At 42.9% G+C, this 13925-nt stretch overlaps 1 protein-coding gene and 1 pseudogene across 2 annotated transcripts; one reads left to right on the top strand and one right to left on the bottom strand.

The window, feature by feature from the left end:
- Positions 1-412: 412 nt before the first annotated feature.
- Positions 413-1086, bottom strand: LOC307052463 (stAR-related lipid transfer protein 4-like; the record flags this gene model as incomplete). Its single annotated transcript, XM_079703386.1, is given in 2 exon segments — positions 413-450; positions 453-1086. Coding segments are annotated over 2 exon segments (672 nt in total).
- Positions 1087-11158: 10072 nt separating this feature from the next.
- Positions 11159-12876, top strand: LOC307051197 (myelin expression factor 2-like; annotated as a pseudogene). Its single transcript has one exon. The product of its transcript is annotated as a myelin expression factor 2-like (transcript).
- Positions 12877-13925: the final 1049 nt, after the last annotated feature.

Raw genomic sequence — 13925 nt, 5'->3', positions numbered from 1 at the left:
TCCCAAAATTAAAACTTTTACAGAATGTTCATAAAGCTCCAAAATAGGTGATTTTAACCTACCAGCATGAAGCTTGGCTTTCTCTAATTTCTAAGTAGCCAAAATATTCATACTGAGGCACTATTCAATTTCTTAAGAGTTTGTGTCAAAGAACTGTATCTACTTCTTGGTGGACTTCTGTCATACTCTCCATTCCTAGACATATCACCATACCAAACAATGTGCAAATAACTGTTTAGGAAAACTGAAATGCCCACCCTAGACAGCTATTTACTTTAGGAATAAAATAAACCAAAAACATCTCAAAATTTTCTACAGGCTATGCAGAAGACAGGGTAGGATGATTTTTACAGGCCATGCAGCTAAGAGAGAGAGCTGATTCAGTGAATATAATACTATAAGTTTAAACATATTATGCCTTTTGTAAGGCTTTTTGTAAATCACCATAGTGTTGATTAAAGTGCTTGCCATGGCTGTATCTACTGCAGACTGGGGAACCATTCCACGCAGATTCGTCTGAATATAGCCTGTCAAAAGACTCTGGTTTGGACTATCTTTAAGAGGAACACAGAACCAACCACAGGGATGGTTATATCCACGAACAAATTCTGATCTCTTTTCACTCCAGTCAAGACTTATCTCACAGGATAAAAGCCCTTCTTTATAGTCCACAGTATAGGAGAAGTCAACAAACTCTCTTGGGGAAATTATATTCCAAAGCTGACCAGCAGTAGTATAACGCATCACACAGCAATTCTCTTCAAAGTACTCCAAAATATCCAATGAGGTCATTAAGCTGTCCCAATCCAAGCGACAGGGACCTGGGCGTATATGGTCTATTACACTATTGATGACATCGTCTATAACACCTTGGGCTTTGAAGAGATATCCATTAAATTCTTCTGAAGGTTTCCTCCAAATTGTTACATCTTTCATTTTCTTAGCAACTCGCCACTTGTCATCTTCAAGGCTGTGGTATTGGATGAGAGTGTTTTTAAGTCTAGTCGCCAAAACAACTGCATCAGGCAGGTCTTCCATTTGTTTTCCCTGTGAGGTCCACACGCGTCCGGACGCCGGTTCCGCCATCCTGGACCTCCACGGCGGCTTCCCTCGCCCACTGCCCGGAGCAGCTCCGGGAAGACGACCCTGTCGCCCCGCCTCCAGGCAGCCTCACCTCCGTGCTTCGTGGGAGGTTCTTTTTTTGAAAAATTGAAATATATTAGACATATAAAAGATTTAAGGTGTACGGGACTTTGATTTGATACATTTATATGTTGTAATATGATTGCCATTGTAGCGATAGTTAGCACCTTTATCACATCACATAATGATCATTTGTTTTTGTTTTTGGTTTTTTTTTGCCGTACGCGGGCTTCTCACTGCCGTGGCCTCTCCCATTGCGGAGCACAGGCTCCGGACGCGCAGGCTCAGCGGCCATGGCTCACGGGCCCAGCCGCTCCACGGCATGTGGAATCTTCCCGGACCGGGGCACGAACCCGTGTCCCCTGCATCGGCAGGTGGACTCTCAACCACTGCGCCACCAGGGAAGCCCTGATCGTTTGTTTTTAATGGTTGGAATAAATAGGATCTAGTCTTTTAGTAAGTTTGATGATTATCATACAGTATTGCTGCCTATATTCACTCTACTCTGCATTAAATCTCTAGGACATTTTCCTTTATGACTCATTGCAAGTTTGTACCCTTAAACAACATCTCCCCAATTCCCCTGCCCTCCAGCTCCTGGTAATCATCATTTTACTCTCTGTTTTTATGAGTGTGGCTTTTTTAGATTCCACATATAGGTGATATCATACAGTGTTTGTCTTTCTCTGTCTGACTTATCTCACTTAACATAATGTCTGCAAGGTCTGTCCGTGTTGTCGCAAATGGCAGATGTCTGTCTGTCTTATGGCTGAATAATGTCCCATTATGTTTATGTATGTATATATCTATATATACACACATACACATACACACCACATCTCCTTTACCTATTCATCCTTTGACACACACTTAGGTTGTTTCCATAATTTGGCTATTGTAATAATGCTGCAGTAGACATGGGGGGAGCATAAGATCTCTTCAATATTCTGTTGTCATTTCCTTTGGGTATATATCAAGAAGTGGAATTGCTAGATCATAGGGTAGATTTATTTTTAATTTTTTGAGGCACCTATGTATCATTTTCCATAGTGGCTGCACCAATTTACATTCCCACTAACAGTGTACAAGGATTCCCCCTTTTTCCACACCCTTGCCCAAACTTATCTTTTGTCTTCTTGATGATAGCCATTGTAACAGGTATGAGGTGATATCTCCTTGTGGTTTTCATTTGTATTTCTCTTATAATTAGTGATGCTGAACATCTTTTCATGCACTTTTTGGCCGTTTGGATGTCTTCTTTGGAGAAATGTTTATTTAGTTCCTCTGTTTTTAAATTGAATTGGCATATGAAAAACGAACTAATTAACAATATGTGGGAATATGGAGTACAAAATTGGTGCTGTAAAGTGAGAGAAGAGAGCTTTGAGGAATACACTGAGAGCTTCAAGAATGATTGGGGTTATTTACCATTGTTCACAAAACGTATTACACACACACATGTAGTTGCTGATTAGCAAACACACGTGTTAGGTCTGTTATAGAAATCCAATTCAGTGAGTTTAAGAAGGGATCTGTTGGATCACAAGATTAGGAATTTTAGGATCACTCCAGCTTCAGGCATGACTGGATCCAGGATCTCAATGATTTGGGCTTTTTCTCCATTTTTTGGCTCTATTTTCCACACTGTCTCGCCTTCATTCTAAGGCAGGATTTCTCTATATAGGAGAAGCAACATAATAAATCTGCCAACGATTCTTGGCTTATTATGATCTTTTCAGCTTGAAATTCCAGAGGAAGAGCAAGGCGCTCTCTCTGGCAACATTCAGATATTAAGTTTTAGAGGCTCAGACTGGGCCGGGGCTCTCTCGGAACCGTCTACTCTGCTCAGAGGAGCAGAGAACTTTGCCTGGCTAGCCTGAGGCATGTGCCAGTCTCTGGGGTGAGTGACAGTGAGGGAGGCAGGGACAGGAGCACTATGGCTGTCCTGCCACAGCAGTGTGGGTGGGATGGGTGTTCCCCAAAGGAGAAGTAGAATGTGAGTGTGCCAAAGTCAACTGCTGTCCACCAAAAATATGGAAGTAAGAAAGAGCAAAATCGCTAGTAATCTAACGTAGGAGTTCATGTGCATACATGTGCAGAAAGACGTTTATGCTACTTTAAGTAAAAAACAAGAGACCATGATAGAACACAGTTCATACAATAACATTTTTAATTTTTAAATGTATATTCTATTTGCAGATGCACAAATATATATGCTTTGAAAGCATAAAAATGAAATGTGCTATTTTCTTGGTACAGGGTTTTTCCACTTGACAATCATGAACATTATTCCTTGCTGTTAAGTATCATCCTACACTATCCTTCTCGGGACTGAATTTTGTTATGTGGTTGTAGGATGATTCAGCTGATACCTGAGTTCCCTTAGGAGTGGGGAACGGCACTGACTGAGCTGGCATTGGGGTCTGTGGTCCCAGCTGTTCCTGCTAACTTGTGTTTCAGAGTAGACAGTGTCTGCCTTGCATTTCCTTTTTGGGTCCTTATTAATGGGACCCAGTCACTTAGGCCCCCAGCAGGCTTGGGGAGTTGAGTGAGACCTTTAAGCAGGAGTGTATCGACTGCTTCTGAAATAGGAATTCCAGGGCCCTGGCATTTATATATAGCCTTTATCTCAGCAGCCTTGTGCAGAGCTGGCATTTTTGGGGTCAAGGCAGAAAAGATCAGGGACAAGTGAAAGCTGCAGGAATTGGTTGGTGGAAAGTAGTTTCTTCCAAAGCCGAGGTTGGGGTTCAGCCTTGACGATAACCTAGTGAAACTCCAGAGAAGTTGTATGCACACCAAGGATGCAGCTGTCTTGTCCACCTTGCAGAACTGCTGCAGACGAAAGAGCCGCAGGTAAAATGGGGGAGGGGAGGGAAACATGGAGTTGGCTGCAGTAACTGCTCTGTGCTTTGGGCTCTAAGGAGCCCTGACTGGACTTGCTGGTGGCCTCAGTGATAGTGGGAGACCTGTCAGGTCACTAGTGTGTGTCAGGCCAGTGGAGGACACAGTTTTGCTGAGACCCTCACCTGGCGGCCATGCCAAAGGCCATCCACTTCACTTCCGGGAAAAGGTTGACCCGTTTGCTGACTCACCCACCTAAGACACAAGGTGAGGAGCTTGGGGAGAAAAGAAGCCAAGGTGTTGATTCTCCATCTCAGAGCGGGGCCTTCCGGACTGAAAAAAAAAAAAAAAAGAAACAGAAAAGAAATGATAGGTGGGCTGAGAGTCCCTTTCTTCCAAAAGAATTGTGCTTAGGTGGGAAAACATGGGGGTTGCCAGTATAGGCCCTGAGGATGTGACTCTGGCTCTACTTCTTGCTGGCTGTATGGCTTTGAGCAAGTTACTTAATTAACTGCCAGTTTCCTCATGTCTAAAATGGGAATAAAAATAACAGCTACCTTACAGGTTCATTGGGAGTATTAAATGAGATCATGATGCACAGGAAAAAGCTTAGCATAGTGCCTGATAGATAGTGCTCAATAAATATTAGCTGATGCTATTAACAGGCATGAAGACTGGCTTTGATCGAAGCCAAGGTATGAGAGGTTACCTTCTAGAACACTACATTTTATATCATGCATGTATAGTTACATAGAGACAAAAGATTGAGTGTCCCAGTGTGTTGTAGTAGAAAGTGCCCTCACCTAGAACCTGTGAGTCCTGAACGCTAGTCTGGATTCTGCCCTAAACTCACTTTGAGACTTGGAGTTACTTCGTTCCTCTGGGCCTCAGTTTCCTCATTTGTAAAATGGGCTCTTAGGTGGATGGTCTTTGGACTGTTCCCCGGTACACCCAAGTTTCAAAGAGGTCTGGTGATTGCTCTGTGCCCCCGATTCTATGACAACCAGGGCAGTAGTTTGGATTTGATCAGTTTGGTACGTTGGGGTACTACACAAGATCTCTTTTGAGAATAGGATCTGCTACTTATAACCTGCTCTGCTAGTTGCTTTCTAAGGATTCTTGCAACTCTAGCACTTTACAGCATGGGATTAGAAATCCAGGGGACAATTCTGTGTTCTTGTCACAGCATCATTATGATGACAGCTCACAGAGTGTCCTCATTTTAAAGATGAGTAAAGTGAGGGGAAAGGGGGGAGGGTTAAATTAGGAGTTTGGGATTAACATGTACAAACTACTATATATAAAGCAGAGAACCAACAAGGACCTACTGTGCAGCACAGGGAAATCTGCTCAATATTTTATAATAACCTATAAGGGAAAAGAATCTGAAAAGAATATATATGAATATGAAGGTGAATATATATATTAATATAAATATAGATAAATGAGTCACTTTGCTGTACACCTGAAACTAACACAACATTGTAAATCAATTAGAATTCAATTTTTAAAAAATGACCAAAAAAAAAAAAAAAAAGATGAGCAAAATGAGACTCATAGCAAAGGGCTCGAGCAGCAAAGTCCAAAGACCAGCAGCTGATGCCAAGACTCAACTTGTGTCCTGGGTTCCCTGCCTTCCAGGGCTCCACTGCTTTCACTCCATTGTTCTGCCTTTTGAGACTCCTGGACACTGCATTTTATAAAATGGGGCTGCCACAGGCTGGGTGAATTCAGTGTTTCCAATATGCTACTCATCTTAAAATATCACCATCTTGCTGTGCTCACATCTCAGACACATTTATCATGAAAGAAGGGCAGATAGACATCCAGCCTTCACTTGACCTTTAAATTACCTCCCTCTCATCGGCAGTGGCTGGTCAGTTGCTCTTTTGGAGAGCAGGAGGGTCGACATGAAATTGATTGGTTTTCTCTGCAGGGGATGTGACTTGGCCCACTCCAACCCTCTGACCTGCAGAGGTCCTCTGAGCTCTGGGAGCCTCAGCCAGAAACAAGAGCATGGATTAGTATGGCAGGAGGAGGGGTCCTCTGTGCCTGGATCTAGGAGCAGGAGAGAATAGCTTCTGAAGACTCAGAAAGAAGGCCAGTATTTGGGACCTTGGACAAGTCCCTTGGTCTCTCCCTCCCTGGGATCCTAGGATGTTTTTGATAATCAATGAATGTCACTCACCATCTGGCTCTAAAAGGATCAAGTCACTGGCCACTGCACTTGCTGACGTTTAACACACCCTGAAAGGAGTTCAGGGAAGAGATCAGGAATGAGGCACTCTGCGCTCTGGGAAAACTGGCAGAACAGGTCTTCAGATAGTTAGATATTTTCAAGAGAAAATTTTATGAACCCAATTTCTTGCATCTTCCCATACTTAGAAAGGCACTAAAATCATCAACTGAGGTATCTGTTCATCATGACTAGCAGTAACCTCCTACCAAGGTGTGTGCTTGATTGCACGTACCCCTTCTCCAAAATCACATCTATGCTGACCTCCCTCCTTGCCTCTTTGGAACAGTTTCTCAGGGCTATATGAGAGACTGTCTCCCTGGCTATAAGCCTCAGTAAGTCCCCAGAGAAAACCAAAACTCACAGTTCTCACGTTGTGTGTTTTTATTTCAGTCAACAGAAATTGGGTAAGTAGATAGAAACTCAGCAGCCCAGGATGCACCAATGCACCAGTGACTCAGAAGCCATTGTGCTGTGGTAGAAAAAGTATAAGCTTTGGATCTAGCAGACCTGGATTTGAATCTCAGACCTGGTGCTTATAGGAAAGAAAGTGTTGAGGTAGTTGTGAAACCTTGGGCTGGTCACTAAACTCCTCTGTACCTCAGTTTCTTCATCTAGAAAAAGGAAATAATAATGCCAACTTGCAGGATTATCATAAGGGTTAGGATCATCAATTTGCCTGGTGCCTGTCTTATAATAGGTGCTCAAAATAATAGTTTGTGTTATTATTATTTTTAAAAAATTAATTAAATTTATTTTTGGCTGTGTTGGGTCTTCGTTGCTGCACTCGGGCTTTCTCTAGTTGTGGTGAGCGGGGGCTGCTCTTCGTTGCGGTGCGCGGGCTTCTCATTGCAGTGGCTTCTCTTTGTGGAGCACGGGTTCTAGGTGTGTGGGCTTCAGTAGTTGTGGCACGCAGGCTCGGTAGTTGTGGCTCGCGGGCTCTAGAGCGCAGGCTCAGTAGTTGTGGCGCATGGGCTTAGTTGCTCTGTGGCATGTGGGGTCTTCCCAGACCAGGGCTCGAACCCGTTTCCCTTGCAATGGCAGGCGGATTCTTAACCACTGCACCACCAAGGAAGTCCTACTTTGTGTTATTGACAGGAGAATGTTTTATGAAATAAAGACCTAAGGGCTTATGAGAGATGATGATTATTTTATTGGCTAACAGGATGTCTATTCCTATTGGACCAACTGATAACAATTAGTTACCTCACAAAGAAAGAATAATTTGGAATGAGTCAGAACACATGAGTTTCCTTGGGTTTTTGTCTGTGGGTTCTGTTTGGTTGCATTCAGCTATGAAACAACCAATTGTTGAACAGTGGAGCTGAGTTACACACTGGCTAAAGAAGTCCACTTTGAAAAAAGCTTAGAGAGGTCTTAGTTTTCTGGGAGCAAGCCCATCAGAAGCCAATGTGTGACCGGGCTGCCAATACAGATAATAGGCTCTTGGAGTGCATTAAGAGAAGTAGCAGGCCTACAATGAAGGAGGAGATGGCTGGGATACGCTTAGAAATCTGGGTTCCGTTCTCTGAGAGTCTCATTGTCAAACTTAAGTGTGTCCAGAAGAAGGTGATTAAGATAGGAAGGGTCTGGAGACCTTGCCAAATGGGGAACAAGGACAAGGATGGGAGATTTTTATCCTGGAGAAGGCAAGTGTCAGCGTGATCCATTTAAATCCCTGAAGGGCTGCCTTGGGGAAGAGGGAGATGTTTGGTTCTGTAGGACACCATGGTCACAGGGTTGGGGGGTGGGGGAAAGGCAGAGTCAGTGCTTTTTGCACAAAGTTTTCAAGAAGGCATATTCAGTTCAATTTAAAAAGGTAGCTTGTAGCAAAAAGACACCTTGTAGCAAAAAGACATCTACCATGGAATTGGGCCACATTCTGAGGTAGTGTGTACCAGAGGCCAGCCAGAGTGACGCAGGATGATGTGGAGGTCGTGAGGACAAGATTTGATGTCAGATCTGGGTTCAGATCCTGACACTGTCATTTACTGTGTGGGCAAGGAAGCAAACCTCTCTAGGTGTAGTTTCCTTAGCAATAAAATGGAGATAGTGTCTAAGTTCCTGGGTTGTGAGGATTAAATGAGCTAATATACGGAAAACCCTTAACAGTTGCTGTTCCTATTATTTTGGTTACTTATGGTGGATGTTCTGCTGGTTGGGTTTCCTTCCCGCTCCTCATTCTTGAGATTCTATGAGTAAACAGGCCACTGCTTTTTCTCCTTCATTGTTCTCCTTTGTTCTCCACTTGCAACCAGTTGCTGTTTCACTGTGTTGTGTTAATAACATAATTCTAGAGAAAGCTGGCCTGATGTGATTGTTTATTAGCGCTTCTTCCTCATTAATTTATATCTTTTTCCCCAGCTGATGAGCATTTTTTGCTTAGAAGTTCATTACTTCTCCCCTCCCCCCCACTCATTCCAGCAACGCAATTTAAACAACATTAATCTGGTATTTAGCGAGAAAATGGGGTTTTATAATGGGAAACACTCAGTTTGAGAGGTAATCTTCTTTTTCTCTCTTTTTTTTTTAATTTTTATTTTTTGGCCACGCTGCGCGGCATGTGGGATCTTAGTTCCCCAACCAGGGATCCAACCCACACACCCTGCGTTGGAAGCGGGGAGTCTTAACCACTGGACTACCAGGGAAGTCCTTTCTTTTTTTCTTCTTAAATAACATTAAAAAAAAATCTTAAGTTAATGACGAATCACCACCACTTGTCTCGGAGGAAGGTTGCAGAGGAGATAACAGATGAGGGTTCTGGAATTTTAGAGCCAGACATACTCTCCTCTAGCCCCCTCATCTTATATGAGGAACTTGGGCCTCAGGGAGGTTGAATTATGGGCTCCTGGCCACCAAAGGGTAAATAGCAGAGATGCTGGGGTGTGAATCTTTTCCCACTGTCCCGAGCTGCGTTTCCTTTGCTGCGGTGGCTGCAGGCTTGAATCCTCTTCTTCTGCTGTGTAGCCTGCACTTGGCAAGTGTTTTAACTTCACTGAAGCTCAGTTTTTTAAATCTATAAACTATCCATGTGGTAATAGTTTCTTCCTTGTAAGTATTATGGGTAGGATGATCTAAGTAAAGCCATTACACCATTGCTGGTAACTAGAAGGTATGGAAAGAGTATTTCTTAAATGAAGGGATAACAAGTTCAGGTTGTTACTGTTGATAGTGGTTATTTACCTGAGTGCTTCCCAGAGGCCAGGCATTTGCTGAGTCCTCCATACAACCCTGGAAGGTAGGTATTATAATATGTCTCTACTGTCAAGAGAACTCTGCAACTTGTGTTATTTCGCCATCCCTGTCTTGTTTGTTGCTCTCCACCCCCATCCATTCCTACAGGACTAAACAGTGACACCCTTACAATGGAGAGTTATTAGGGATCTGTTTCAGAATCTGACTAATCATCCCTTACACCAGTGGGTCTCAACCAGGGACAGTTCCCCCCCCCCCCCGCCACTAGGTGACATTTGTCAATGGTCTGAGAATTTTTGTTGTCACAGCTGGCAAAGGGGGGGTGGTATGAGTGTGCTACTGGTATCTCGTGGGGAGAGACAAGGATGCTGCTAAATACCGTAAAGAGCACAGGGCAGCCTCCACAGCAAAGAATGATCCAGCCCCAAATGCCATTAGGGCGAAGGTTGAACTCCACTGCCCATACCCATCCAGTGATTTGATCTTCGTAACACATTGTGAAGCTGGATGAAAGGGAGCTCATACTTAATAAGGGTAAAGGGACCTCTTTTGTGCCAGGCATTGAATTAGGCTAGAGTTGGGAAAATAGATTTTAATCTGCGTGCCAACTTGATCAGTTGGTAGGGGCTTCTTGGATCACTCTAGGGACAAGGATTCTGAAGCTTAGCAGGAAGGCTCCCAGCTCTGCCACTTTTCAGCCATGTAGCACTGGGCAGTTACTTAACTTTTCTGTGCCTTAGTTTTCATATTTATAAAATGCCAGTGATAATAGGATCTACCTCACTGGGTTGTCAGAGGATTAAATTAATATTCCTGGGCTTCCCTGGTGGCGCAGTGGTTGAGAGTCCGCCTGCCGATGCAGGGGACACGGGTTCGTGCCCCGGTCCGGGAAGATCCCACATGCCATGGAGCGGCTGGGCCCGTGAGCCATGGCCGCTGAGCCTGTGCGTCTGGAGCCTGTGCTCCTCAACGGGAGAGGCCACAACAGTGAGAGGCCTGCGTACTGCAAAAAAAAAATAATAATAATAAAAAATAAAATTAATATTCCTAATATACAACAGTGCCTGGCACGCTGTTATCATCATCATCACCTTCACTATCAGGGACATAATCTTGCCATATATTTACCATCCTTGTTGTACTCAAATTATATACAATCTCTTAAGTAGGCAAGACATGTATAATTGGTCCTATTTTTTAGGATGAGAAAATTGCATTGCAAGCTGGTTAGAGCGTTCAGAGAGATGATTCCGAGTGTTAAAATATAGAGGAGAGCCTTTACAGAGAGTGTCATCTTAATTCATGAAGTGTTTTGTCAACCAGCTTTATCCCTTGCCCAACTCTGAAATGTCTGTACAGATCCTCAGGGGCTGATCTTTACTGCACGTTTGTACTGTTTAGGTTGGTCTGAGCTGTGTTCCTGTCGTTAGGCAATAAAGGGCACTTTGGCGCTTACTGATCTGACCTGCCCGTGGGGCTTCCAGAACAAGAGCAAAGTGGAATCACTGAGACCATAGGTGATAGGGGCACCTCTGGCTCACATATGGGCAGCCCACATATGGCATTATTTCGCTTGTCTCTCTCCATTTTTCTTAAATTTACATCTTCGAATTTTCTTTGTTTTCAAAGACTAATTGACACGGAAATTTCTTTTTTTAAAAAACTTTTAGCCCGCTGCCGCCACTACTGTAGCACTCAGGGCCCCTCAACGCAGGCGGCGGAGGCGGAGGCCGTGGCAGTGGGATGGCCGACGCAACAAACCCGAGGTGCTTAGGCCTGCTGGCGACGACAGCCCGCATGCGCAGCCCGCGGAGCCGCCGGGGAAAACCTCACCCGCCCGAGCAGGAGAAGCAGCCGCCGCAGCACAGCGGCAGCTCCAATGACATTAAAGTGGAGAATGATGAATCAAAGAAGAGAAACCTGAATTAAAAGAAAAATCTACAGGAAATAAGAGGGCCAATGGATTTCATCCTCATTCAAAAGACAAGAATTCAGGCACTGGAGAAAAGAAGGGTCCAAATCTTAACAGAGTTTTTATTAGCAACATCCCATATGACATGAAATGGCAAACCATTAAAGATCTAATGAGAGGAAAAGTTGGGTCAGGTTACATACGTGGAGTTCTTTAAGGATGCGGAAGGAAAATCAAGGGGTTGTGGTGTGGTTGAATTCAAAGATGAAGAATTTGTCAAGAAAGCACTAGAAACTATGAACAAATATGATCTTAGTGGAAGACCCTTGACTATCAAAGAGGATCCTGATGGAGAAAATGCTCGTAGGGCATTGCAACCGACAGGAGGATCGTTTCCAGGAGGACATGTACCCAACATGGAATCGGGATTGATGAATTTACCACCTTCCATTCTCAATAATCCAAATGTTCCTCCTGAGGTTATCAGTAATTTGCAGGCTGGTAGACTTGGTTCCACAATTTTTGTTGCTAATTGCAGGCTGGTAGACTTGGTTCCACAATTTTTGTTGCTTGGTTCCACAATTTGTTGCTTCAAAGTTGGTTGGAAGGAGCCAAAGGAAGTGTTCAGGTTAGCTGGAACTGTAAAGCGGGCAGATATTAAAGAAGACAAAGATGGCAAGAGCAGAGGAATGGGCACAGTCACTTTTGAACAGGCAGTTGAAGCAGTTCAAGAAATTTCTATGTTCACTGGGCAGGTTTTGTTTGATAGACCTATGCATGTGAAAATGGATGACAAGTCTGTCCCTCATGAAGACTACCATTCACATGATAGTAAAACACCACAATTACCACGTGGTCTTGGAGGCACTGGAATGGGACTTGGTCCATGTGGACAGCCTATTAGTGCCAGGCAGTTGAACATAGGTGGTGGAATGGGAAATTTAGGTCCAAGTGGTATGGGAATGGATGGTCCAGGTTTTGGAGGAATGAATAGAATTGGAGGAGGAATTGGGTTTGGTGGTCTGGAAGCAATGAATAGCATGGGAGGATTTGGAGGAGTTAGTCAAACGGGAGAGCTATACCGTGGTGCGATGACTAGTAGCATGGAGAGAGATTTTGGACGTGGTGATATTGGAATAAATCGAGGCTTTGGAGACTCCTTTGGTAGACTTGGTGGTGGAATGGGTGGCATGAACAGTGTGACTGGAGGAATGGGGATGGGACTGGATCAGATGAGTTCCAGCTTTGATAGAATGGGACCAGGTATAGGAGCTATCAATATGGAAAGGACTATCAATATGGATCCAAGATTTTTATCAGGTCCAATGGGAAGTGGAATGAGAGACAGAATAGGCTCCAAAGGCAGCCAGATATTTGTCAGAAATGTCATGTAATGTTTGCAGAAATAAAAATGGAGAATGGAAGGTCAAAAGGCTGTGGAACAGTCAGATCTGACTCCCCAGGATCAGCTGAAAAAGGCTGCAGAATAATGAATGGCATAAAAATCACTGGCAGAGAAATTGATGTTCGCTTGGATCATAATGCATAATTTGAAACCACGGTTGGAACATTCTTACATCTGTTTTGCTGAATCTCCTAGTAAAAGTCATTTTTTAAAGTAATACTGTATGCTTACAAAAGTTATAAAAATATACTTTTAAAACTCCCACCAGCTTTTAACAGTATAGTGTTAAATATACTCTGATTTTTGTTAATCTCAAGTTTGGATTTTTAAAGACAGGAAGTCTGGTCGTTCAGTTTAAATGAATGGTTATACTATTTTTAATGAAATAAGCCATTTTCATGTTGTTTTTAGTTCTACGTAGTGGGATTTGTTTGTTCAAGTGTCCCCAGCTTTTATCAACATATTGCAAGGTAAAACATAGGTGGTTTTTTCAAAACTTCTGTTTAATATATGTAATTGTCCTTGAAAAGCAAGGGCTCAGACAAATTAGGATATGATCTTGGTTGGTTTTAAATTACTTTTTTGTTGGTGATAAAGAATTATTGTAAGTTTTAGATTCTAAAGTTCAGAATATTTTTTATTTGACTTAAATGAAGAAATGGAGTTTTCCTTCTCTGCCCTTCCCCATCATTCACATTTTCCACATAACACTATTAACATTAACCGCCACAGCCCCTTATTTTATTATTTCCAATAATTCCAAGTTCATACAGAACTGATAATGTTGCAATCCCCAAGTATAATAATAGGCAGATTACTCCCAACTTTCTGTCTAGTTTCCAGCCATTAAGGTGAACTGCTAAGAAAAGAAAACTAATTGAAATGTTGAGAAAGATGGTTATGTAAGTTAGTCCTCTACTGTTCACTTCTATAGGAGCAGATGCATTTATAAATGCAGTTTTAATAAACCATGGAACTCCTAGGCACAGAATATCGAACACGTTGGATCCCACAGTGTTAGACATAGCCATATCTCCTTTGCCTGCAAAAAAAGCATGTTGTTAAAATATGCATACCAATACTGTATTTTATTAATAAGCTTCATAAGAAAAAACACTGGATACTTTTTCTGTTTGTTTTGGAAAATTGTTGTATTAGAGCAAAAGTCACTGAGTTTGTATTTTTGAATTTTG

The sequence above is a fragment of the Hyperoodon ampullatus genome (assembly GCF_949752795.1).
Source record: "Hyperoodon ampullatus genome assembly, chromosome: 4".
NCBI classification, from domain to species: Eukaryota; Metazoa; Chordata; class Mammalia; order Artiodactyla; family Ziphiidae; genus Hyperoodon; species Hyperoodon ampullatus.
Note: the sequence above shows the minus strand (reverse complement) of the source record. Positions and strands in the feature narration are given on the sequence as shown.